The 26,154-nt window shown below is 44.6% G+C and overlaps 1 protein-coding gene across 7 annotated transcripts in view; it reads left to right on the top strand.

The window, feature by feature from the left end:
- Nucleotides 1–363: 363 nt before the first annotated feature.
- ARHGEF5 (Rho guanine nucleotide exchange factor 5) overlaps nucleotides 364–26,154 on the top strand; it is a 36,148-nt gene continuing 10,357 nt past the window's right edge. Inside the window, exons 1-5 of one of the 7 annotated variants that reach the window (XM_082779542.1) lie at nucleotides 364–452; nucleotides 2,335–2,462; nucleotides 20,063–23,612; nucleotides 25,392–25,473; nucleotides 25,821–25,885. In XM_082779542.1, the coding sequence (XP_082635668.1) occupies nucleotides 20,075–23,612; nucleotides 25,392–25,473; nucleotides 25,821–25,885 (3,685 nt within the window). In that variant the 5' untranslated portion in view covers nucleotides 364–452; nucleotides 2,335–2,462; nucleotides 20,063–20,074. Of the gene's footprint in view, nucleotides 453–1,187; nucleotides 1,302–2,334; nucleotides 2,463–5,703; nucleotides 5,769–12,127; nucleotides 12,232–16,498; nucleotides 16,541–20,062; nucleotides 23,613–25,391; nucleotides 25,474–25,820; nucleotides 25,886–26,154 lie in introns of those variants that run through there. The other 6 variants (XM_082779541.1, XM_082779544.1, XM_082779539.1 and 3 more) reach the window with 6 other exon arrangements.

Raw genomic sequence — 26,154 nt, 5'->3', positions numbered from 1 at the left:
AGAGAAGAGACGCGGGTAATGAAGATGTGTCTGGGGAGAGAAAAAAAAAAAAAAAAAAAAAAAAAAAAAAGGCACAAACAACTAGTCCCTATTTCTGGAGCCGGTCGGGGAGACGGATCCCGGGGCCAGGTCTACCCGCTGTGCCGCCGCCCGGGAGGGCGTGAGGCGCCTTCTCCCCCCGGAGCCCGTCGCGGAGCGCAGCCCGAGCGCAGCCCCGCCGCCGAGCTGGCTCCGGCGGCTCTGCCCGCGGCCGGCCCGGCCCCGCACGCCAATCAGGGCGGCCCGCCTGCCTTCCTGTAGGTGTGCCCGGCTCACCTGCGGGCCGCCACATACCTGCGGGCCCGGGGCGAGCAGCGACGCCTCGGCCCGGGCAGCGGGGGGCAGCGACACCGGCGGCGCCGGGGGGGGCGCGGTGCTGCTGGCCCCGGTCCGGCCATGTGAGGCCGGCGCAGGTAAGGGCGCTGCGGGCGGCCCCCGGGAAGCCGCGGGGCTCGGCCCGGCCCGGCTCGGCTCGGCTCGTCCCGGGGCCTGGCGGCGGCTCCCGGGCGGGCCCGGGTGGGTCCGGAGGGGCGGCTGCCCCCGGAGCCAGCGCGGCGGGGAGGGGAAGGAGGGAAGAGGGCGGCCCACCATTTTAGGAGCCGACGGGGCGGAGGGGGAAGGAAGGAGCTCGTCCTCCTCCCGCGGGGCTCGGCCCGCAGGTGCGGGAGGCAGGGAGGGAGAGAAGGAGGGTGGGTGAGGGGCCGCCGCCGCCGTCGGGGGGAGCCCCGGGGAGCCGCAGCGCCCCTCGGTCCCGCTCCTGCCCCTCGCAGGTAGGGCCCGCAGCGTGGGCCCGGCCCGGGCTCGGCTCCCCGCAGCGCCGCGCTGCTGGCTGGGCTCCGGCCCCGGCCAAGGGCAGAGGCCTCGGCGGCTCAGGGCTACGTTTGAACTCTGGACGCCTCGTTGTTTTCCTCCCCGCTTGGCTCGCTGGCGTCTCGTGACTTTTATGGCCTGTCACCGAGGAGGGGAAGGCGAGATACCTGTCTGCTGCACGCTCCCCTTCTCGGCCCCGCGGCCCCCGGCTGCCGCAGCAGCTCTGACGGCAACTTCGGTGCCCCAAACAACCTGTCGGGGGGCTTTCCAGCTCCCGGGGCTGTGGCTTGACCCACCACCTGTTCTATCCATGTGCTTGATGCTTTCATCTATCTACAGAAGTTGGATGAGACCCTGGATCAAGCCTAGCAGGGTGTGCAGGGGCAGGGGAGGAGATCTGAGCCCCACTCATCTGTGGGAAGAAAGGCTTGCCAAGGCGTTGCTGGATACAGGTGCTGTTGCCTTGTCCTTGAACCGCTTGCCCATTCCTCGCTGACCAAGCCACATCTGTAACATGCTGCCAAGAATTTTGTGACGTGATGCTCTTGTGTTTTGGAGTTTCTCACAACCTACATGGCTTGTTAGAGATGGCTTGGATAAGGGCAGAGTCCTTTTAAAGAGTTGCATGGAAGGGAGGTGTCTTGGTTTGGAGGAATAATGTATGGATGACCCAGATTTCAGAAGTGCAACTGAATTGGGTGAGGAGGAGGCATCTGTAAACCAGGTTTGAAGTTGTTCCAAATCTGAATTAGTCTTAATTCTCAATTATTGTTAATGCTTGGAACAGTTCAACTGGCCATGTAGAACCTCATTTTGCCAGTTCACAGCTTAGGGTAGTATTTGTAGTGCTATCTGCACAGCAGCTCAGAGGTCTTGATAAATTTGTCAGTGAAGTTATATGCTGTAATTGCTAATGGCAGTAATGGACTAGGCCTGAGCTTGGTGCTCCTGCTGAAGCCCTCCCGTTCCCGCTGTCTGAAACAGTGGGACTTGGGTGCTTCCTCTGGAGATCTCTCCTACATCCTGAAAGACTTTGCTGGTAGGAGCCATTCCCTGGGTCTTGTTTTACTTCATCCTGCTAAATTTAGATGGATATTCTTGGTTTTGTTCCTTGAGTCCTCTCCTTTCTTACAGATTGTTTTTTTCAAATGCCTTCTAGAGGTAAAGAGCCACAGTTTGCTATGGCCTTTGTTTTAATAGACTGAAGTCTGGTTTAAAATGGGCTGATTTATTCAGTTTGTATTCATGTAAATTATGTTCGGTCTCCACGGCTATTCCAGGCAAAATTTCAGGAATTGTTGGTAAGGGAATTCAAATTCATAATTGGATACCCCATGAATATTTGATTCTAAGAGTATTATCCTTTCTGTCATCTGGTATCTCGCCAACTTGATGTTTGCTTACTGGGTACTGTTCAGCTACATTATAGATAGTTTATTTTAATAGTTGTACCTGATAAATTTTTAATTCTTTTCAACTCTGCAGCTCCTCACTGAACTCCTGTTGTATCATTTAATGAAGTACTTAGAAGTGACTTCAGTGCAAGTATAGCTGTGCTCCACTGTTCCAGCACTTGGGCCATACAGAGAGAAATTGTCTCCCTCTTCTGCAAGGTGATTGGACGGTGGATGTTCATACTATCAGCATTAGGGGGCAGATACTGTACTCTGACCCCTGTCAGGTATTTACATTCGCAGCTGGTTATCACTGCATCAGATTCAAACTTGTATTAGAAAAGTACCCAGTCTTGATTTCAAGATATCAAGTGATATCTTGTCTACACTGGTTCTCCAGGTAAATTATTCCAATGGCTGATTACCCTCACTAATTTCTTATCTGAATCTGTCCAGCCTGGTTTCTAACCACAAAGTCTTGCTACAAATCTTTGTGCCAGGTTAAAGAGCCTGCTGCTGCCAGGATGACACATTCCAGCAAAAGCTGGCCTATTGTATTGCAAGTTTACAGCTGTTATCCGTGATAACCTCTTACTTCTGGCAATAGACAATCGTGGAACTGTAGTCATGGAATGCCTGGTGTGATTTAGAGTGACAGCTAAGTGCTTATGGCTGTGGAGACTGTGCTGAGATGGGGATTTCAGAGAAGTGGGATTGAATAACTTTAATTGTTTGGATTGTGGCTTCATTTGGTGTTTAGTCCAGTTTAACTACAGGCTACTTCTGAAAGACTGATCCAGTTCCTCTCATCCAGTCCTGCCTATGAGCTCCTGGTGCTTCCTTTGTATCAGATCTAGTGATTGAGCAGGAATGAATCAGTTCAATCATTTCTCCAACTGAAAATTAACCTCCTTCCCCAAACAAAAAAAAATGTCTTAGTGGCCAGGTAGTGCTAGGTCTGATGCAGAAGGACAGCTTGCAGCTGGACATGAGAGACATGGAGATAACAGCCCATCCCTGTGCTGGATTAGATGCAAGAGGGAATCATACATTTAGTCCTTATATTTCTGTGCTGAGGTAAACAGGCTGTGGTTGCACAAATCCTCTCAGCTGGCACTGCCATTGAAAGAAGCTGTTGTGCCTACCCTTTGTCATCCATGTCAGTTTCCCAGCCTGGCCTGTTGTGAGGCCACATGTGTGGATATATGTCAGAAGAGAAAGGGCAGCGTGGGGGTGGGAATAAGGAGGGCAGGTGATGGGACCATGTCAGCTTATGACAGGCTTAAAGTAGTTTCATCTATGACAGATGAAACTAAGACTTGAGGTACAGTAATTGTCACAAACACACCTTACCTTAAACCTTCATAGAAGCTAATTTTTAAAAAATATTCCTTTTAAAGCAGGTGTGTGGGAACGGCTGCCCAGATTTACTCATTACACCAGGTTAACTCAGTTACTTGACTTGGAAGAACTCTGGGTGTCGTCAAGCCTGTGTTTAGGTCAGCTCATTTCAGGTCTATAGTCAAGAAGCATGTGTGGGAAAGAGCATGTAACATGCAAAGAAGGTCTGTGCCTTGGCTGTGATGTATTGATACCTGTGAAAGCTTAAAGAGTGCAAAAAAGTTGGTTGCTAATGCATTGTTTATTCTAGATGTGAAGTTTTCAGTGGTTTCCAATGCCTAAGCGGGTAAGGTACCTGTTTTGGGAAAGCTTCATTATCTTGATCTCTTCTATTGAAGATTTCTTAATGATTCCAGATTTCTTGATCTTCTGGTGGAAATAAGAGATGGGGAATGGGTTTTGTCCCAGGAAACTGTTTTAAACACTGTTCCATCAAATGCAGTGCTGCATATTGCAGGGGATGTAGAGCAGAGCCTGTAGCGAAGACTGGGTTTGAGCTCACAGTTCAGGGGTTGGATTACAGCTAGATGATGATAAAGAAGAAGTCCCTATGGCTTTAGTGAGAGTTCAGTGCTAAGTCAATGGGAAAAATATTGGTTTTGATAGTGGGAAAAATGTAGAAAGGGGAAAGGTGCTTACCCTGACATGTGTATGTAAATAGACAGGCATATGTAGATATATACAAAATAGAGGGTGTTTTGATGTGAGAAGAGGTTGAGGTGGAGTGGCTATAGAAACTGTAATTGGATAGTATACAAAAAGTGAACTGGAGTGGGAGGAAACACGTGAACCTGCTGCTCAGAAAATACTGCATTAAAGCAGAGTTGGCCATAAGTTAACTTCCCGAGACTGTATCCTCTTTGCAGTAAGTCATGTAGAAGTATGTGATGACTAGAGCCACGAAAATATTCAGATGTTGCACTAACTTTTTGTAGTCTCAAATCAAACATTTAGGTGCTTGTAAATTCCCAGTGTGTGGGAACTGGCCTTATTGGTGCACTGACATATCAGTGGAAAAATTGGTACACAAGATTGAAGAGCATACTCTTCACAAACGGTGCTTCCTCCCCACCCCCCCCCCAAAAAAAATAAAAAAGTCTCAAAATACTGAGTATATGGGAGGCAGAAAGGAAATGACCACTGGACCTGTTTACAGAAGACTGTTAAAGGATATGTGAAATTCTCCTCAGTCCAAAGCAGGAAGTGTCTCTGCCTGAGGGAGCAGAAGATCGTGGTCATGTCAGGATGTCAGGTAGGATTGTTTTAGGTCGCAGAAGCCCTGAGATTATCAGCTGACGTGTGGCGCAAGGCCTGAGGTGGGCTGGGAGCAGACCTGTAACCTCTTGGACACGGCCGTTCGCAGCTGCCACAAGGTGGTGTAATGGGTATGCTTGCATATGCACGTAATGATAGATCCACAAACCAGCCTTAAGCTAACACATACAGACTAATGGGAGCAGGGGTGCCTTGCCCTCAGCATTGCTGAGAAGCTACAAAAAATCAGTGTATGTAAGTTTTATTGTATATACCTTTTATATTCACAAAAAAATGACAGGTCTGATGATCAAAAGTGCCCGCAAATGTTCTTTGAATAGCATATTTTTTAACTAGACCCTTACATCTTTGTTACATTTTCCTGCCCTGCCAGGAGGTGCTAGTGGAAACTTTGTAAGGGTACACTAGTAAGAGTACACTTCTTCTGGTATGTTTCATTTCACAGGAGAAGGAAGGATGTTCCAGTCATGCTGGTGTCTAGCAAAGCTCTGATGCCACAGCTATGTCTTTAGTGGGACTGGGCTGTAAGCAAAATCCTTCTGGCATGGGTTAAGCCTAGGCTGCTGTTTGTACACACAAATTGTACTGTAGATATTCCATAGTGCAGGTGTCTGAGGGTAACTCTAACCCTGTGAAATGTAATCTAGCTGCAACATTTGAACCAGCTTCCTTTCTAAAGCGCTCAGAGATCACTATCTGTTTACAGGTGAGGACTGTCAGATTGCATAGCAGCAAAGTTGAGAAGGTGTGGCGTGTGTCTGTTTCGCCTCTGGATTTACAGAAGAACAGATGTTCCAGCCCTGCAGGAGAGGGAAGGTGTCTCACTGCACAATATTCAGAACAACAAGGGTTAGGTCCTGATTGTTGGTATTGTACATGGCTCAAGTAAATCTTCCTGTTGTCTGCTGCCTCTCTGCATCTATTTTTCTGTAACTTGCTTTGCACATGGAAGTATTTCAGGCTTAAGCCTAAGTACACTCTAGCTGATGGATCTGATGGGTCTTTTTAGCGATACATTTCTCTCTCCCTTTCTGCATCTCCCCAAGGAAAGGTGTTTTCTCTTGAAAAAGTATGTAAGAAGAGGCTCAGGATGGGCAGTGGACTGGGGAGAGGGGGGTAGCACTGAGAAGGCTGCAGTACAGTGCACAGCCCTTTTAGGATCCTATGTTGTGAAAAACACGTGGGGGACAGAGAGAGGATGTTGTGGGAAGACAGGTGAAAAGTGGGAGTACTATTTTGATAGTAAATTGTGGGTTTCTGTATTTCCGTAAAAGCACAAGTGATCTAGAGAGACTGGTACATGGCCTCCCCAAGCCACCCAGTGCCTTTTTAACACTGTCTATCTGGCCCTGTGTTGAATGGCAGGGAATACATTACTGCACTGTCACTCTCTTCCTCAACTGTGGGTACTTCTGCTGTCTTGCTACGGGGCTCGTATCCATCTGTCTGTCATGTGCCATCAGGGAAGGCGGCCTTCCTCTGGCATTCCTTGTGTCATCCACCTTATTGTTCTGCACAGTGAGTAAAACAAGCTGTTTCCTTCTTGAGAGGTGCAGGGAAAAGAGCATGAGCAACTTGAACATACATGTAAGTTGGAGCAGTGACTGTGTCTTTTGCTGGAAGAGCAAGGCTAGGCATGCCAATTATGTCACCATAGTGTGTGCTGTGACAAGTCACAAGGGAGAGTCCGTCCATAAAAAGCTGCCTAAAATTGTGGCTGCGTGTGTGGAAAAACGGCAGCTGAGTTGCCCAGTGGGCATTATCTGACATATTAGAGGCCTTTCCCTTAGTTCTATATGCAGCATCATGTTTTCCTGTTTGGGTGCTAAGTGTATAATAATAGTGATATCAAAGGCATGAGAATACACATTGGAGTGTAAAAGTGGGAAAATGGAACAAATCTAGCTCTTTAATAGTCATAGCAAAATAGCTTTAAGGAAAAAAGCTTAACAAGAAAGTGGTAGATTTAATGGATCGCATGTGCACTGAAAACTGTCATTAATAGAAATCTCAAGTTCAGCAAGGCAATTCTGCCCTGAAAAATATGTTTTACTAGTATGTTTCATTTTATAAGTTGATTTAAAAGGCAGCATTACTCAAAGTTTGATTATGACAATGGAAAAGAGTGAACAAAGTGCATTTTTTGGGTGGGGAAGTGGTACTAACGGATGTAGGAGCCAAATACAGAAGTGTTGAGGCAAGCATGTGCAAAAGTATCAGCTGTGTTCTGTTTGCTTGTTTTTACTTTGTTATCCCATGTAATACTGAAAATAAAGCTGAATTTCTCCAGTTTGTAAACAGTGTTATGACACAGAAGAACTCTCCAATATATATTATTATTTCAGTAATATGCTGTCTTGGAATAGTTGTCAGAGTACCTGGTAGAATTGCAATTTTGTGCTGAAGGTAAGCAGTAATCCTGAGTCAAGAGTTTAAGAACAGGTTCCTAAAATTAAGCACCTGGATCCATTCAGAAACAGTTAGATAAGCATAGCCTGATTGAACAATTTCAATGTTGCCAACTTTTTTTTTTGTTCTTTTTATCGCAAGTAATTCTGTCTGTGGGCTTCTTAAAACCACAGCTTCAGAATTAACAGACTGTGAGAGTAACAGTGGAAGGGGAAGCGTTGGATTTTGGTGGTGTTTTGTTTTATTTTTTCATCCAAGAAATCCTCTAGCTGTCTTGATTGTAGGGGAAGGCTTGAAATGGGACGTAAGAGTAACCTGAAAGTTCCTAAAGCAGAAGGCTAAAAAAAACAACCACCCAAACTTCCTTTGTCTTGAACAAGAGATTTTAAAAATAAATAAATTAGTGTGTGGATAGGTGAGGCCTGACCTATGCACCTAATTTCAATCACTTGTTGTAAAGATTTGGTTTTCAAGAACAGTTTGGTGGAGATACTTGCTTTGGGCTTATATAGGAAGAAATGTCTGATGCCATGTGTCCTAAGTTCATAAAATTGTCGGAATTATAGAAAAGGACTCATGTGAATGTGGACATGCTGAGAAATAGGCAACTGTGGATACCTGACATATGTAAGGTTGTGGAGCAGGTTCTTTCATTGACTGGGCTGTGAGATGGGTATAGCACAGGTGTGATACAAAGCTAACAGTGATCCAGAAGAATGAGCTGAAACAACTAATTTGGTACACCATGTGTGAAAATTGTATCTGTTGTGTGTACTAAGCATTTCTGCAGCACAAAAGGAAAATATTTTAGGAACATGTCTTGTATCTTGAAGAACTCGGAGGCAAAAGACACAGTGAAGGAACAGTATGGACAGTTAGTGCACTTTTATTCGTGAAGGGATTGTTTGAGTAAGACTTTTCTTATAGTTGCAGTCAGATCCATAGTTTCTAACAGGGCTTTGCATGTTGGGTGCTCTGAGCAGATGTTCACTGACTAACCCTCAGAGTATGTCTTGAGGTAGGAGGGGTTACTGTTACCTTGGCTACAGAGATGACCCTCAGACAAGCAGAAACTGCTAGCCAAAGAGCCAGAATTCGGATTCATGCAGGAGGAGGTCCAGGAGTAAAGGTGCTTCCTTGCCTTGAAAAAATTGCTTATCATTTAAGCCATTTGTAGATCCTTTCTTTAATGAATGGCAGCAGTGGGGAACTGCAGGAGGGAGAGGTCTTGCTATCCTAATGTACACATTTTTGTTTCAGCCTGTATTATGTTACTGGTGTTCACAGTCATTCTTTGTGGACCCATTAGCTTGAAATTTCTGCGTGACCACAATCATTCACGAGCTGTGACTGTTAGCAGAGGCCCAACTTGAAACAGCAGTCTTATAGGTGCATCTTTATCACCTTCTGTTAGGGTAAATGCTAGCAGAGTAGGAGTATACAAACGTTTGGAGTGCAGGGTGTTCCCTTATTTCAGACAAAAATAGTAATGCTGATAATTCCTGCTGTAGGTACAGCTGTGATCACACCTTCTCTACCATGATTGTTTCTTGAGCGCAGACCTACAATGACCTGTCATACCTCTTGTGTATAAGAGTGACAGGATTGATTTGCCACATCATGACGTGTCACTGTTCTTCAGCCCCGTGGCAGGGAGTCATAGCCAGATACAATTGTTAGCTCTGCTGAATCTGACACCAAGCAAAGACAAAGCCATTACCTGTGAAACACCCGTAGGACTGGGGTTGTTAAACCCCCCTGTCCTGCTTTGCAGCCCCTCCTAGGCAAGGACTGCTGCCTTGGCCTCTTGCTAAGCCCACTGCAAGGGCAAACCTCCCTTGTCTTGTCTTCGGTTGTCTTCATTGTGCCCTGCTGGGAGGGGACCTTGCAAAAATTGCTTGCCTTGTGCCCCTGCCTGGCCAGTCTGCTGTGACGTATGGGAGAGGGCAGGTGTTGGGTTCAGTAACAGTTATCAAAGATTCGTGCTTAAAGCCAGGTTCACCAAGTCTGGCAGAGGAAAGATGGAAGACCCTTTTTCAGTATGGGAGTGCCTTTGGGAAGAGAGCTCTGACTCCTCCCTCCCTCATCAGCACAGTTCATGGACTCCCCCACCCTCTTTTCTTGTACCCTCCCAATCCTTCCCCCATCAAGCACCCCTGTAGTTCTTAGCTTTCCCAAACTCGAATAATCATACCTAACTGCACACTTTGCTATTGCCTTGAGTGACTCTTACGTGCAGCAAAGCAGTTTGCCATGTGCCAAGTTTGATAAACTTGTGTAGGTGAGTCTGGTGGGCATTGTCAGGAGTCATGACTGAAAGCTGCCTGTGAAGCTGAACTCTGCTGTATCTAATTGAACTTGGGAGAAATGGGATGTTTATGTGTTTATTTATGCCCTGCTGATCAAAGCGTGTTGCAGGTAATGGGAAAGGCAGTGAGCTGAATCTTTGATTTCATTTAACTGCTGCCTGTAACTTCCCAGGGGAAGTTCCTCATTCATACTAAAGTATGCAGTACCCCAATTAGAATATAGTATGCACGCTTGCGTAGGTTGGTGTATGCAAGCATATCAAGGAGTTTGCATTCCTTAGTTTGACATTATTGTGTGATCGTGTCATAAAAGAGCTAGAGGAAATCATATCAAGACTATTACACCATTAGTCATGATGACTGTTAGGAAGTGAATTGTCTTATGTTCTAATTTCTCGCTGGCATACTGAAGTCATGAGCTTGGGGTGAATTTAAGGCACAGTACTCATTTTACTCCTCTGTATCTCCTTTTGATTGGGTGTGGCCTGGGAGGAGAAAGAGGCAGTTCTATGTGCCACGAGGCTAAGGAAAGAGACTGGAGGCCAGTCAAGAGTCGAAAAGTTTGCCAAAAGGCCACCTGAGGATTTTAGTTGTTCCGATAATACCTGAAGAGCCATGGAGTTGTAAAAGCGTACTATTATAGGAGATCTTGAAAGGTGATGATGTAAAACAGACCCTGCCCCCTCATTCTTATGCAGAAAAATGTAAATGAGGGAAGAATCTGCAATTGTTCTTATTTGTTGAAACTCTTAATTATTAAAGGAGGAAAAATACTGTAATTAGTACATGATAGAGAAGCTAGTGATATTTCTAAGCTTGTATAAATTCTGTGCTGTAAAATAATATAGAGTTGGAGTTGTGCTGCATGTGAAAGCGTGTGGGGGTATTTTTTGTTAATTGACAAACAAGGGGAAATATTGCTGAAACAGATCATCAGCATTGTCGATCTGGTCACGGTATTCCTCATTTTTAAAGTTGTACCTGTGAGGCTCTACAGTTTTTGTTTTTTATACCATGCTGCATTAATTAAAATACTAGAAGCTAATGCTAAATTTTAACCAAAGCATTGTGAGCTGTAATTACTACTATAAATTTTGAAGTAAGGTAATGGTAATTGGTGAAAATAGTTATAAAAAGCATTTCATAACACTGATGTATATCACTTATACCATTTAAAACGCTGCTTAATATAACTTTTTCCTGTTCATTCTGAAAGAAAACTCCACAAAAATTGCCTTCCCTCTCTCTTTCCAAATGGAAGGTTTCCATGCTAGACTTCGCAGAGGTTTGAGGAAGTTTGCAGGACTTTTCCTAGCATCTTTTTTTGTTGTTGTTGCTGTTCCTTGTTTTTCACAGTGCTCGCAGGGGGCTCCTTTGAGTTGATCTACCTTCCACACAATATTCATTTAGATGTAGTCCTTTATTGAGGAGAGAAAGAGCTATGTTTGGGTCCAGGGGGTACAATATGCAGCAACAAGAAGATAAAGAAATGTTGAAGTCTAAAATAACTGCTCCTTTGAAAATGGTTGTAAATCTGATTAGATCTGTCTGGCTTCATATGTTGCATGCTTCAAACATGAAACTAGCAAAAAAAAAAACATTGCTAGCAGAGGGAGAACAGTGGAAATGTAAAACTTCCATGCTCCCATACTTTTAATTTTTGTCCACTCCCTATTGTACACCTGTTCCTTAGTTTTGAGCACTTAGCAGTCATGTTCAGCAAGACGGCTATGATGGAGCATTTGGGACTTGCTTGTAGATCCTGGTTTCACTATAACTTGAGTTTTGGGGTCCAGGTTTCTGCTTTCCAACTCTCCAGGCCCTCACCTAGCCACTTGTTCCTATCCATGCCTCACAGTTGCTGCTGAGGCTTGTATATCTGCATGTACAGCTACTTCAGGGGGTCGATCTGACTGGGAACTAGGTATTTTTACCTTTTCCCTCCTCTTACTTCTTAATCTGTTCTGTATTTCAGGGTGTCACGTCAAGTCCTAATCTAAATTTATTAGGACCTGATTCCAGCTGGTGTTGACTAGTCTGTACAGTTAGCAACAGCAGAAGGAATTAAAGGAGCTCTACAGCACCTTAGGACTGGACTGTAAATACAAGAATGCTACAGAAAATCTGCAAATACCTAAATTTGGTCTGATGAATTTAATTATTCATCTCTGTTAACCCAGGTATACCACAGCATATTTTACTGCCAGTCTGGTATACATAGTTTACTGGATCAGATTGAAGTACTTTGCAAATGAGTTCACTGTCTTTGGTGTGAACTGCTGAAAAACAGTAATCAGTTTAGAGGGGAAGGGGGGACTTGTTCTTGCTCTGATTAGTCAGGAATTAAGGTTTAACATGTTGGTTTAAAAGACTGAGATAAACCCATACAGCAAGATCTAATTTTTTAAGCCATATGTGTGTTTTTTTTTTCAGGTCTTTCCACACCCATAAAGGCCAGACATATATTTTTCTTAATTGTAAGCCAAAATTCTCACATAACCACATGATTCTAGGAAGTGGGACCATATGAAAAACAGAAAATATTGTGATACACACAATAAACCTTTGCCAGTTGGACATGCAGGCATTACGCTGTGAGTAAGAAGTTTTCCATGTGTTTGCATTAGTACCTTCCTATTCAGCACCCACACAATTCCTGTGGCTTTGGGTGTGTGAAGCTATTTTTCCACTGGGAGAGCGAAGGGGTCCTCACTGGTGCTTTCCCACATTTACATTGCTTATAGCTTTTTATTTATATCTAATAGTTTTTGCTCTCAATAGCAAACACGTCTCACTGTGCTTCTTCGATCTAAGTTCACCAATTTAATTTCCAGGAAACAATAGTTCATTCCCTGAAAAGCAAGCTTAGGGGAGGGGTTTATGAAAACCTGTTTTCCCCACACACATCTCTATATCCCCTTTGGATGGACTTCTTTTCTCTTTAGCTGCAGCTTTCAGTACAAAGCCATGCCATTATTGCAATATTACAAAATATTTTTGATTATGATTCAAGCCTCATAAGATTTTTTTTCCACATTTTTTTCACCAATCTCATTACTGGACTCGTAAGATAACTAAAAATGCTGTGGTGAACTAAGGCTGGAAACATCTGGAAGCATGCATTCTGAAGGCACAAAATGAGGGCAAATGAGTTCAAGATTATTATTTTTTTTAATTCTTTTAGTTGCTATCTCGTGATATGTTGGTACCACAATATTTTATTCATATTGTCAGTTGATGGTACTACCAGTGTTGAAGCCAGATACCTGCACAGGTTTTTACTGTAGGTGTGCCAGCCGTGGGTGATGAATTTGTGCTGGTAGTTGTCAGTGTGGTCTGAGGTACCAGTGCAGTTTTGTTGCTATTACTAGGAACTGTTTCCGTTGCATGGGATATGCTTCACTTATATTGAGACAAAAATATTTAACCAGTACCTTCATGGCAGGGTGTGTTTTGCTGTATAGATTACAGTCCTCCTGTACTGCTAAAATGTTTCAACTTTGTATTTTCCATTCTGTAGGGATCTGACAGCTATTGCTACTAGAAAGAAGAAATCGTACTGTTTTCTAGATGGAACTTGATCCAGCTGTTAAAGAGGGTATATCAAGTGTTAGCCAAGAACATCAGATGGGATAACTTAGGAGGACCTTTCTGCAGGGGAGGACAGTTTGTTCAGTTCAGTCTGCTGAATATTGTTCATCCTTATCTGTCCGTATAGCTTAACTGTGCTCAGGACTCATACAGGTAACATGACAACAGCTGTGCTCAGCAATGGTTCCACTGAGCAGTCTGGGCAAGGCCAAGCTTTCAAGTGTGTTTCCAGATCCTTTGATATTTTAATGGCATTTGCATCTGTCAAAATGGTTTGGTGCAAACATTAGCATTCTTTAATCTGAGACTCAAAAACAGCAGCGTGGGATTCTGGCTCATGTTTCTGTAGCACAGTAAAAGACTGAAATTTCTGCAGCTAGCTGGAGAATCTCTACCATCTACATCCTGAATTACTTAGTTTAAAGAGAAACTGGGAACTACTCTAGCTTGTAGCAAACCTTATGTCCAGGAGTGGATGTAGCGTGCCTCTAGCAGACAAGACTGTATATCATAGCATACATCTCAGATGTCTGTGCTTCCTTTTGGCTCCAGATGTTTATGTCAGTTGTCTGTCTATCCCCGAAGTTTGTAGAGTCCTGCATAGAGCAGCCAGCAGTGACTCTGTACATTCCTTTCACTGGGGGAATTCTTCCTCTATCAGTCCAGTAGTATCAACTGTCATTCTAAGCTACAGCAGTGAGCATTGCATGCTGTTCCTGTACTAGAAGACTGCAAAACATCAAAGCTTATCCATTGCTTTTATGAATATAAAACTTAAGCTCTGCTTAAAATGAACCAATTTTCCTGATATACAGGTGGCCCCATTTATCTTAAGACTGAACCATTTTTGTTGCCTCCCTGAGAAATACAGTGTTTAATCCAAGCTGTGGGCTTCATTCACTGTTTGGCAAATGTTCAGCAGCTATTTCTGAGGTGAAATTTTGTACTACTAATTTTATTTCTTTGGTATTTTTTTTGATTTAACACTAAGTATTATAATTAATTTAAGTGGCAAGAAATGTATGATGAGTATCCTTCTTCTGTCAGTTAGTGAATCATTTGATAATTAATATGCTCAGTGTATCTTGAGTGTGATTACTAGTAGTGGAAAATTGTGGGATGCTACTGGGAGTGTTAAAAGTCAGCAACCTCTTTGCATCTGTGTGCCAGGGAAGTCTTATTCACTTCACTGAAGTTCAGCAGCAGCTCAGATGTATTTTCCAGGAGATCAGATACCATTGACAGGTTCATTTTTTAACCCTCTGCCCAAAACATAGAGGTGGCAGCTATTTTCCAGGGTACTAATAGCATGTAGGCTTTTTTAGCACAGCAGTAAACTGTACATTATTTTGCTTCATGCTTATTGTATTACCTCTCTTATTCTTTATGTTCCTTCCTCTGGCAAGCTCCAAGCCAGCTCTTCATACCCTTAAAACCATCTCTAAGTAATGTTATTTTCCTCCTTCATTCTTATCTCTAGTGCACCCTGTGTAATCTTCTCCTGAGCTCAGGAGTTTTGACCCCACTACTTCACCTCTCTTAACAGGCTGTTCAGTGATAGAACTGAGAGTGGTGGCCTGGCATGCTTCCCCCACCCCAAGGCACACGTGCAGTAGGGCCTCTCATACACGATGGGGGAATTGAGCGGAGAAAACTCATCAGTGCATGACATGGAGTGGCTATATGGGTGCCTTCCTGGGCACAATAAAAGTAGAGCCTTGTGGTGGGGCAGGCTTTGTGCTAGCCCAGCCCTGGGTGCTGTAGTGAGTCCTCTCCTGAGCGCCTGACCAAATGGAAGGATGGTGTGGCCTCCAGGTAGAGGTGGCAGCTCTGGTGGCAGTTTTCCAACGCAGGTAGCTCTGGATTTTATGTGGAAGAAGGCAGACTCTGAGCAGTCATCTCTGCTCATCACTCTGTCATCCTGACTCCTTTGGAAATGTATCTGAACTGTGTGACAGCCCAAGCACCCGGCCACCACCCTTCAGGATCTCCAGCCACCCTAAAGGAGACACAGCAGGGCTTGGGGCCTCCGATGGGCCTAGCACACAACCCAACTGGCAGCGCGTGTTGGTGCAGCTCCAGTCGAGAGGCCTGTAATTGCAGGGCAGGGCTTTCTCAGCCGGGAGGGTGTTTACAACAGCATGGGTGTGTACGCCTTGTGCTCCCACTGCTCTGCCCTAGCGCAGCCGCTGGGGCCCATGGTGGGGGGAGCCAGCAGGGGAGCGCACCCAGCTCCTCCACCAGGGGAAGGCAAGGAGGGTATGGAAGGCTGGGCTCGTCCCTGGTTTGGCAGGAGGAGGGTCTCTGGGCTTGTCTAACTCTGGGTTTTCTTGGGATTAGCGCTCTACTTATTTCTGTGGAGGTATTGCACCTTGTTTCCTGGCTAACTGAAGGGCTTGTCTGTGCTTGATAGCACTTGTCATTTCTCCTTTTTTTGTTTGGTGGAGGAGGCGGGGAAGGAGGATGAGGTACTTTCTATTTAAAACCAGAAGAGTTTGTCATCCCTGTCCAGGTGAATTGACCCATGCTAAAAGGAAGTGTGATACTAACAGGGTTTTCTTTAGTCTGGGAAATCTGTTGGATTTGCTTTGTTCACTAGTGCTTTCACTGCTCTCCCATTTTGTTTAGTTGGACACCTTCTTCACCCTTCCCCTCTCAAATTGTGTGCTCCCTGCTGCAGTACAACCAAGTACTAGCCCTTTGTTTTCACACTGGTGTGCAGTTTCTTGCACCCTCTCCACATTCCAGTTTGCACCCAGCATCACCTGTATTGCTTTGCACTGTTTGCATAAATTAATTGAAAGTTTATGTTAGCCAGCCCAGCTCCTGGGAGTCGCCTGGGCCATCTCTGGTAGAGAACCAAGCTGGCTTGTAGTTGGAGCATAAGTTGTCAGTGCTCCATAGGCATTTCTGAAGTAACTACTGGTATGTAGCTTTGCTCTGTGTGACTGCTACAGGTATGGTCAGCATTGTACTGGGGTACGGGTTGTACAGGCTTGTATTATTTTCTCTCCATCTCTATGAAATCCTTATTGCAGAGACATGTCTTTCACTACAGCGCACCAGCCTTCAAGCAGAAGCTTAACTGTTTCCCTCACCAGATGCACAGGGCCCCCTCCACTGTGTAACTAGAAAGTTTGCCTGTCCCTTCTAAGTCACTTCCCAAAGTGTCTCTCTTCTTTTCCCTGAGGTGTGCAAAACACCTGGCAGTAATATGATGAAACAGATCTCACTTGGCAGCTTCCAGTGTTGATATGCTCTGCATCTCCCTCTACCCAGCTGTCTCCCAGTATCATCATGGAACTGTGCCAGGTACAACTTTAAACTCATCCTTTCACCTGTCCAGATCCCTTGCCAACAGAGCCAGAGAAGTGGAAGCTGGGTCTTTGAGCATGATACAAGGAAATGTAGTGTTTATAACTGTAATAGATGACTGAGCAACAGTTGTTCTTCCTCTTAAAAAAAAAGTGTGGGCTTGAGTTTGAGGATCTTGCTATTCAGACCTTTCTAGACCATCCCATAAAGGTTTATTAGTAGTAAACTTTCCTTAGCCATCAGCCTGTGTCTAGGACCACCAATCTCCCTAAACAGTCTGTCTGCTCCTGGGAAGCCCATTTTTTATAACAGTCTGTATTAGGTATGGTAAGCAGTGACACTTGAGTTACATAGTATGGTAAGTGACACTTGAGTTACATAGCAGGAAGGGCTAAGAACAGTGTAGCATGAATAATCTGCCATGACCATCTAGCCTTTTTTTTTTAAGGAGGGGACGTACGCATATCTCTTGGGGGTGACTTAGGTAAAATTGATCCTGCCTGGGACAAGGTGACCTCTTACAAGTTTATGACCTTGCTGCTTTCCTGAGCTGTACATTTATTTGCTGGAATGTCTTCCTTACAGTATTCATGTGCAATAGTATTAAAAAATGATTTATCAGCACTGAGAGCAGTAAGATATGGCAGAAGTCCTCTGGGAACTTTCTGAAATGACATATCCCTTTGAAACATACTGTTTGTTGAAATTGTAAATATTTACACCTACTCTCAGTTTTAAAAAATCCAAAATGCTGAATAATCCTGTTTTGGCCTGGTTTTGGGGGGAGAGGGGAGAAATAACTAGCGAACTCAATTATTTGTCCATTTTTCTAAGCTTTAAGATGATGAACATCCCCATGCAACTGCCTCAGGAGAGGTTCAGGCTGAACATTAGGAAAAGGTTCTTCACCAAGAGGGTGATTGGGTACTGGAACAGGCTCCCCAAGCAATTGGTCATAGCACAAAGCTTGATGGAGTTCAAGAAGCATTTGTACAACACTCTCGGACATATGGTCTGATTTTTGGGTGGCTCTTTGTGGAACCAGGAGTTGGACTTGAGTCAGCAATGTGCCCTTGTGGTCAAGAAGGTCAACGGTATCCTGGGGTGCATTTGGAAAAATGTTGCCAGCAGGTCAAGGGAGGTGATCCTGCCCCTCTGCAGAGTCCTGGTGAGGCCTCACTGGAGTATTGTGTCCAGTTCTGGGCTCCCCAGTAAAAGAGGGACGTGGGGCTGCTGCAGTGAGCCCAGAGGAGGGCTACAAAGATGATTAGAGGACTGGAGCACTTGTTGTAGGAGGACAGGCTGAGAGAATTGGGCCTGTTTTGCCTGGAAAAGAGAATACTGAAGGGAGACCTCATCAATATGTATAAGTGTCTTAGGGGAGGTTGTCAAGAGGATGGAGCTGGTCTCTGTTCAGTTGTGGCCACAGACAGGATGAGAGGCAACGGGCACAAACTGAAGCACAGGAGGTTCCAGCTGAATATGGAAGGGCACTTCCTTACTGTGAGGGTGACAGCACTGGGACAGGCTGCACAGAGAGGTTGTGGAGTCTCCTTCTCTGGAGATATTCAAAACCCACCTGGATGACATCCTGCGCAACGTGATGATCCTGCTCGGTGGCGGGGTTAGACTAGATGATCTTCAGAGGTCGCTTCTAACCTCGGCCATTCTGTGATCCTTGTGGGTCCCTTCCAACTTGGGATATTCTATGATTAAGGTATATATAATGTTTCAGTTCTAATGTCAGAGTGTGGATTCATTGATTTCAGAGCAAGTTCTGTTTCACCTGACATAGGGGAAAATTTCCGCTAAACTACCTTTCAGGTCAGGCATGCCTTGACCATAGGACTGGATGGGACAAATAATCAAGACATAGTCATGCCCATGTGGCTTTTACTTTCTGTGTGGGATTAGCACAATGAAATTATGTTGATCTCAAAGGTTGCTGCTTCAATGTAGTGATGTTCCTTTCTCTGTTTATGAGTCTCCCTTGTTTAAATTATTGTCCCCCCCCTCCCTGCCCACCAGCAGTTGAAATTCTGGAAAATAAATAAATAAAACTAATCTTAAAATTGTAGGGAAAGTAAGAATATCAGGGAAAGAAAAAGTGTATAGATTTGGTTGTCTATTTTGAGTAAGAAAAAATAAATAAATAAATATTTCATGAACTCTGCAAACTCTCCAGAGCCAGGCTTTAGAGCTACTCAGCTGCTAGGCACAGCTAGTGGGCTTTTACCTGGAGAAATGTGAGATGGTTTCTTTGACCAAAAGATGCAGGATTATACATTCATGTCTGGAAAGCATGACAGGATGAAGGAGGAGAACATTGAAGCTCTGTTCAGGAAAAAATTAGCTGTGGCTGCATATTGCAGCAGATCCTTGAAGGCTAAATTGCAAACTTCAGTGTGACTGTGATGGTACACGGTGTATATGAAGCAGCAATTTATTAGCAATTTCTGAGAAGCAGGGGCTAGGGAACAGGGAAGAAAGGCTGGAACATGAGGGCGCATGTCCCAGAAGCAGACGAAAGGAAGGAGGGGAGCCGCTAAGGTTTGTTTCTTTCTTCAGCCTTCTAAGGTAGGGATTGTGGATCATGGTATAGGCAGAATCCAGAAAAAGTAAGGTAGTGAATCAGATTCTACAATACTTTTAACAGACATTTCCCAAATGTACATTCCCCAGTGCTTTGTCATGTCTGAACTTCAAATGCAATAATGAATGGGAAATTCCACTATATCCTTTGGGAAACTGTCCAAGAATCCTGAGATATTTTTCCCTAAAAGGGTAGTCTAAATGATTATCTTGTTTCTCTTTGTAATCTGTAGCTACGTCCATGTAAACCAGGGGTACTACTCTCTGCCCATGTAGTTTATACAGCCTTCAAATATCTTTTGTCTTATGTCATGTACTAGCTATGCATTAATCAAATTCTTACATTCTTCCTACTGGTTAATCAATTCCTGTGATCAGTTGCAATAAGGCCCTCTGTTGCACATGCATATGTAGAGATATGAAAATCCATTATACAGATGTTGAAATCAAAGAGATCTTTAAGTCTCAGCTAGCCTCTACAAGAGGCAGTGGATATTCATCCACCATGCCCAATAAAAATTAGTGGAGATCTTGATCGTTTTCTCATCCTGTGAATACTTTCTGATATCCCCTTTTGGGTTTCAGATGACTAGCCATAGCCAATACATTTCATAAATTGCGCTGCACCTGTGTACAGAGATCAGCATCTCTACTCTTGACCAAAGTCACTTTCTGGATCTTCATTTAAAACTAAAAAGGCACAATTTAGTGCAATTTTGGAGTTACTATCCTACCGCAAGCTTACATTAGGTGTTTCTTACCCTCCATCTTAGTGTTTTTCTCAACCCTTATCACCTCATTAAGTATATATTTTGCTTTCTTTTCCCCTCAGCTGCATTAGTAGCATTTTTTTAAGTCTCTTAAGCCAATTAGATCTACTAAATCATTCTGCAGTAGTAACAGAAAAAATATTTTTTTCTTCAACAGAATGTGTCACTGATGGAATCTGAAGAAACCAATGAGGGAGGTACCACTCCTCTGGAATCCAGCAGCACCACTGGGGAAGCCTGGAATTCTGCAGCAGCTGAAAGAGAGCATCATGCCCCTCATGCATCAGATAAAATGAGCACCAGCCTGCCTGATTCCAGAAAAGGAGCAGAGCTCAGCGCTCCTGACGACTGCCTTTGTACTCAAAGGGAAGGAGAAGACATGCCAGGTAGACCCTCTAACCTTGTACAAAAAGTGCCAGCAGGACTGGAACAAGAGCAAGGTGATACAGAGCCTCAAAAGAGGCTCTCAGAATGGGAGGGAGAAATGATTTTAGAGGAGGGTGGACAGGATTGTTCTCTGCAACATAAGGAAGTAGAGCTGGCTGATCTGGAAAGCAATCAGGACTTCTCTCTCAGCACAGTCCAGGATGGGCTAGCCACTAGCAATGCTGTCCTGCAGGCTGTGGACCTTGGCACTGAATGTTCTCAGTCCCAGACAGAACTGGCTTTTCATGGCACAGAACCACAGGTGCAGCATCAAAAATCTCCTTTGGCCAATGCCATTTCCTCTCAGAGAGAGGCACCTAAGTGCTTCTTGGTGTGTAAAACCATTTCAGAGGGGCACTATAAGGCTGAGCCATCTCTGGATAAGATGGAGTCTTTGCAGGAGATTGATGCTAATGTAGAGCAGAATCAAAGCAGCAATAAAGTAGCACTTGCAAATGATGAGCAGCCTACCTCAGAGGAACCAGTAGAGGACATGGCTAAACCATACACTTCTGAAGATGCTAAGGAAAGCAGAAGGGTGCTGCAAAGTTGGGAGGAGAATGTAGAGTCTTCCTATCAATTGTCTTCCAACTTAACAGATGACAGCCAAATCAGCTCACAGCAAGCAGAAGGGAATATCTCAGCTGGTGAAACACGGAATAGCAGCCTGGTCAAAAAACAGGGAACAGTAATGATTCCCAAAGAAAATTCATCCACTTCTGAATGCCTTCATGTTGAAGATGATCACAGGAAAACAGAGATCAGGCCTGCTTCTCCAGTAGTAAGTGCCTTCCAAGTAAAGGATGCTGCAAAAAAAAATGAGCAAGTGAATACTTTACAGCATAAGGAACCAGAACAGGAAGAAGCAGTGTCTGAACTTCAGCAGGAACAGGAGAAGAAAGAGTGTGAAGAACAGAATCAGCAGAAAGAAGGAAAATCTTTGGAACCCAGAGATCAGAGAAACAAGGAACACAATGAACAGGAACAAGAACTGCAGAGGGAAGAGCTAAGACTGAAGTGGCTCTCATCAGCTTTCAGTTCAGAGATGACTTGTGTTCCCAGGCATAACGTAGACTTCTGTGGTTTGGAGGATGTTGTTTTGGCTGAGAAAATGGGACCAGCATTTCTTCCTGGGGAATCTATCTATATGGGTAAACATCTCGGTGAGAGTGTGCTGCTGAAAGCTCGTGTCACATCATCAAGTTCTGGATGTCAGCCACTTGCTGTCAGCCCTTTGTCATTAGACAACCTGAACCCAGTGAGTGAAACTTCAGTGGTGCTTCCACATGCATGTCATGTCTCTGACCGGGCAGAAGAACTGGAAGACTCTGGCCGCTTTTCCACCAGCGGTCAGGATAGCGGAGTTGACTGGGATGACAGGGTAAGGCAGGGAAGGGAGGATAAACACAGTGGTGGACCTGAAAAGGCCGCCCAGACATTTGATGAAAGAGAAGCCATGCACCCTGGAGATGTGGCAGCACCTTCTACCACAGAGAGCCCAGAGGCTTGTGTTGCAGCATGCCCCTACTCTGATACTAAGAACGTGGAGCCAGCTAATCTCACGGATCCTCACCCCTCTGCAGAAAATTTAGGAAAAGCTGAGCTTCATGACTTTATTCAAGATTTACCCTCAGAGCTCACCTCCGTGGCTTCAGTATCTGGCCCACAGCAAGAGGATGCTGGTGGAAAAGTCGCTGTGAGTCCCAAGGACTGTGCTGGTGCCAACCTGAACAAATCGCTGGATTCCTTAGAGAAGTCAGCTAACCAAGCTGCTTCTGTGTGCGTGCAGGACCCAGCATCAGGAGAAACTGCTATTGTAATCCCTGGCCCAGGGGAAGCTAGTGCTCTCCATGAACTGCTTACTTCTGAGGAAGACTTTCATGAAGGCCTTAGTGGCCCATCTTTCTCTGTAATATACACGAGCCCTCTTCCTTCAGAGGAGAGCCCTCTTGAGGACAGAGGGACTGTGGCTTTCATTGCAGGGCCTCTGGAACCACCTGAAACACCAGGCAGGACTTCCACTCCCCTGAACCACCCAGAGACAATTCAGCAGTACCACCCCCCCTCAGAAAAAAGTTCTTTTACACGAGGAGAAGAAACTGGAGCAACTATGGTTCATGAAACGCAACAAACGCCCTTACTTGATCAGTCTGACTGGACTTTAAACCAACAAGAGCATGGATCCAGAATCTCCAGCATCCTGAGCACCCTAACTTGGCCCCCTGAAGAAGATACGGTCTTTACCACGAACCAGCAAGAACAACCTCTGTCCCCTGTGCCCAACTCAAGCCTACCTCTGGTGTCTGAGCCTGATGCCAAACATGTCCCCAGCCCTAGTCAAGCTCAGACCCCTGCACTTAATGCAAATCACCTTGCCCAACCTCCAGCCCTTGATAGTTACCAGCCACTCATTCCTGTGCCCCACTCCAGGCCACATCTAAACTGTGGTATGGATGATAATGAGTTACAAGCCATTCCCCTTACTTTAAACCATCCTCTACGAACTGCCTCCACTGTACCTGATGCTAATATTGTGCCCTCTTCTGGTAGAGATGTAGCAGAGAAAGTTGTTCTTGTTCCACCAACTAGAGAATGGTATCTCTGTGAATTGGGTAGCCAGGATACAGAAACTTCTGATGATTCAGGGGTTGGTTTGTTGGCCAAAAACTTTTCTGCTGTTGGAAATGAGGCATTGGCCGGCTGCTCCGACACCAGCCCTGAAACAACAGTTCAGCATGTGGGTATACAGTGTGGAAGATCCTTGCCTGACCACCCTTGGCCCTCACTGGAAGACCTGAGAACATCCACAGACTGCAAGAGCAAGGACTCTGTACAGGCCCTTCCAATGCTAGCGTTCACCAATCCAATTCACTTCCTCCAGCTGAGCCCTCCATCACCACCAACCACCAGAACAACCTGCCAAGAAGACGAGGTCTTGGGAGAGCTGCAATGGGAGCAGCAGGCTGACCTCTTTGGCGTGGATACAAAGAACATTCAAGCTCCAACAGCAATTACAGAGAAAACAGAAGGTGAGAGAAGGATCAAGCAAAGGCTGGGAGGACAAGCAGAAGAACACCATTTGGTGGCGCAGTCAAAGGAAGAAGTGCCTAGACATTTACCCTTGGAAAAATCATCGAGCTGGCCAGACAAAAAAACTGTCAGGATAGTTGCACAAGAACCAGCAGCCAATCAAGAAAGCCCAATTAAACGTCGAGTAAAAAGCAAGGACTGGCACCGGCAGGGCCTGAAGAGGACGTCAGTACCACCAGATATCTTGCAGGGTGAGTCCTTTCCTCTGTTTTCCACCTGTACTCCCTTCCTTTTGGTATTGCAGATACCAAAAACCTGTAGTTAAATAGGTAATGTGTTATGGAGTCTTGAGTGTTGAGATTGTGGCGTTGCTTTTGTGCATTTCTCATGGTACTCATCATTGCATGCCTGTATCTTCCTTATCCTGCTCCAGGCTGCCCCCTCACAGTTCATCCCTGGCTCCACTCTGCTACCATGTGACAAGTGCATCCTGCTTCATGCAGGGGCTCAGCCCCCATTACTTTCACTAACAGAGACCTTATCTTTCTTCTTTGATTCCTCACTCCTTGACATCACATCCAGTTTCTCTTCCTGTCCCTTCTCCATGTTTACTGTTCTGCTGCCCTTACTCGGTAACATGAGCTATTTTGGGCTGCTTGCTGGAGTTGGTTTCTTTATGTGGCTCTTTGGTTCTGCTCATCATCTCTGCTGCCATCATATGGCCATTACATTTTGCTGCACTTCAGTAACGGCACTTTTCCAACTAATAAGGAAAATGTATGCACGCACCCTCAGTAGCCCATGTGTTATGGCATTTTTTAGCTCCTTGTTTCTTTGGTACTTCCCTTTATTTTGCAACTGACACCTTTAGGTACCAATCTGACCTTCTAAATATGATGATCTTCCTGCGAACATAGGCTTTGAGATTACAGATGAAAATGAAACGCAAATTTGTCAGATCTAAAATCCCAATTTGCACAAAGCCAAATCACAGATGTCATGAATGTAAAACTTACATCTTCTGTAATGCAGCTCGTTCAGACAGTACTTACTGTCAGGATGCATATCTGTTCTTTATTATATCCTACACGAATAACACTCAACATACTTGCTTCTTCTCAGTAATTACTTAGTTTATTTTCCATGTTCCACAACTTGCCGAAGTTTTGGCACAGAGGAAAAGGAGGGAATGGTTGAGAGGTGCAAAGAGTTTGGCAGCACACTTGAATCAAAATTTATTCATGTGTTTGACCTGTAAATTTCATGTTCAACTTTTTAAAACATTCAACACAACAATTATTTATGCTGACGCATACTTGCAGCTCAGTCTCTGATGTCTCTTTCTCCTTTTGCTTCCAATGAACTTTATACGTAAAGTCTCCGCTCCTTATTTAATTAAGCCCCTCACAAACAAAACAAAAACAACATAATTCCCTATATCACATAAACAGAAGCTGACTCAATCAGCAGTTTTTAATTGATTACATTCATTCTTATGTTGAATCCACCAGGCCTCATCCCTTCTAAGACTCTGGACATGTGATTTTATTAGATGTTCAGTATTTCTGCCTTAGATGTCACTGAGAGTATTTGGAGCTCAACATCTGTAAAAGGAAGTCTAAGATTTCCAGACACAACTAGTGACTTTGGGTCCATTGATCCTCAGATGCTTGGCCCAAGCTTCTGAAAGGGGAAAGGCAGTTTACGAAGTAGGGCCCACAGGAGGTATCTTCACTTGGGCAACTGGAGATGGAAGCTCTTCGAGTTACTGTCAATTCTGAAAGTGTCAGCCTTTTTGTTGATATGAAAAGCAAATGTGACTAAGTAACAGATGTAAAGTTTAAGTAATGCCAAAGATTACTGAAACCAGAAAGTGTCTGACCCATAAATAAATGTCAGTAGGTCATCTGTACTCTAGCCCAAGATGACCACTTAGGCAGGGGTATAGTAAGTGGTATCTGTGTCTTTTGGGATTGTAGCTTGACTCTAAATTAGGACTTGTGTTTACTTTCTAATTGTATTATATGCAGAAGTCTCTCCCATTCCTTCAGAGGAAGAAGCACAGAAAGTGCACAAGGAACCACCAGTCAGTTCAGAAACAGTAATATTGCGGTAAGTCTCTCAAAGGCCCCTTTGCTTTGGTCTCGTGTGTGTGTTGTACAGATACCTGATACTCTCCATTGTTCCTGAGGGACTAAAGATGAAGCTAATTAATAGAAAACTATGATTAGATGTGGCTGTGTTTCATTCTATGCCCACTGGGAGAGAAACTGCAATAGAAGTATTTCTGTCCCTTTAGGACAGCGTTTCCATCAAGCCAAACTTTGTAAAGTAAAGCATATGGAGCTTGAGCTTGTTGGAAAGGGGGGTCCTTGCTGTAGCAGGTCTGTTACTAAGATTTGGATAAGCCACTCTACTCTTCATTTGCTCTTTGTTTCCAAATCCTTGCTCCCTGACAGGGAGAAGAAACCTGCAGACACAATGGAGAACTTCAAACGTCGGCACTCCAAACTCATCAACTCCTGTAAGTACCTTCTGCCTTAAGTGCTGTGGCAGATCCCTGTCCTCCATCTCCCACCCTTGCAGTGAACATAATGGAGTGTGGCTTTTGCTACGCAGCAGCATTAAATCATTAGAGAGGGGTGTTTAGTGGAGGCAGTGAAGCCAGAGTCAAAGTCACCACACAGAGAGCTGGTGAGCTTTGCTCATAGCAGGTACATATGGTCTAATGTATTTGGTTATCCTAAACTGAGACAGTAATAGACTTTTCTCCAGACTGAAGAAAGCTGGTAT

The sequence above is a fragment of the Aythya marila genome (genome assembly GCF_965140915.1).
Source record: "Aythya marila genome assembly, chromosome: 1".
Classification (NCBI taxonomy): Eukaryota; Metazoa; Chordata; class Aves; order Anseriformes; family Anatidae; genus Aythya; species Aythya marila.
The sequence above is the reverse complement of the archived record's forward strand: the minus strand, read 5'-3'. Positions and strand labels throughout refer to the sequence as shown.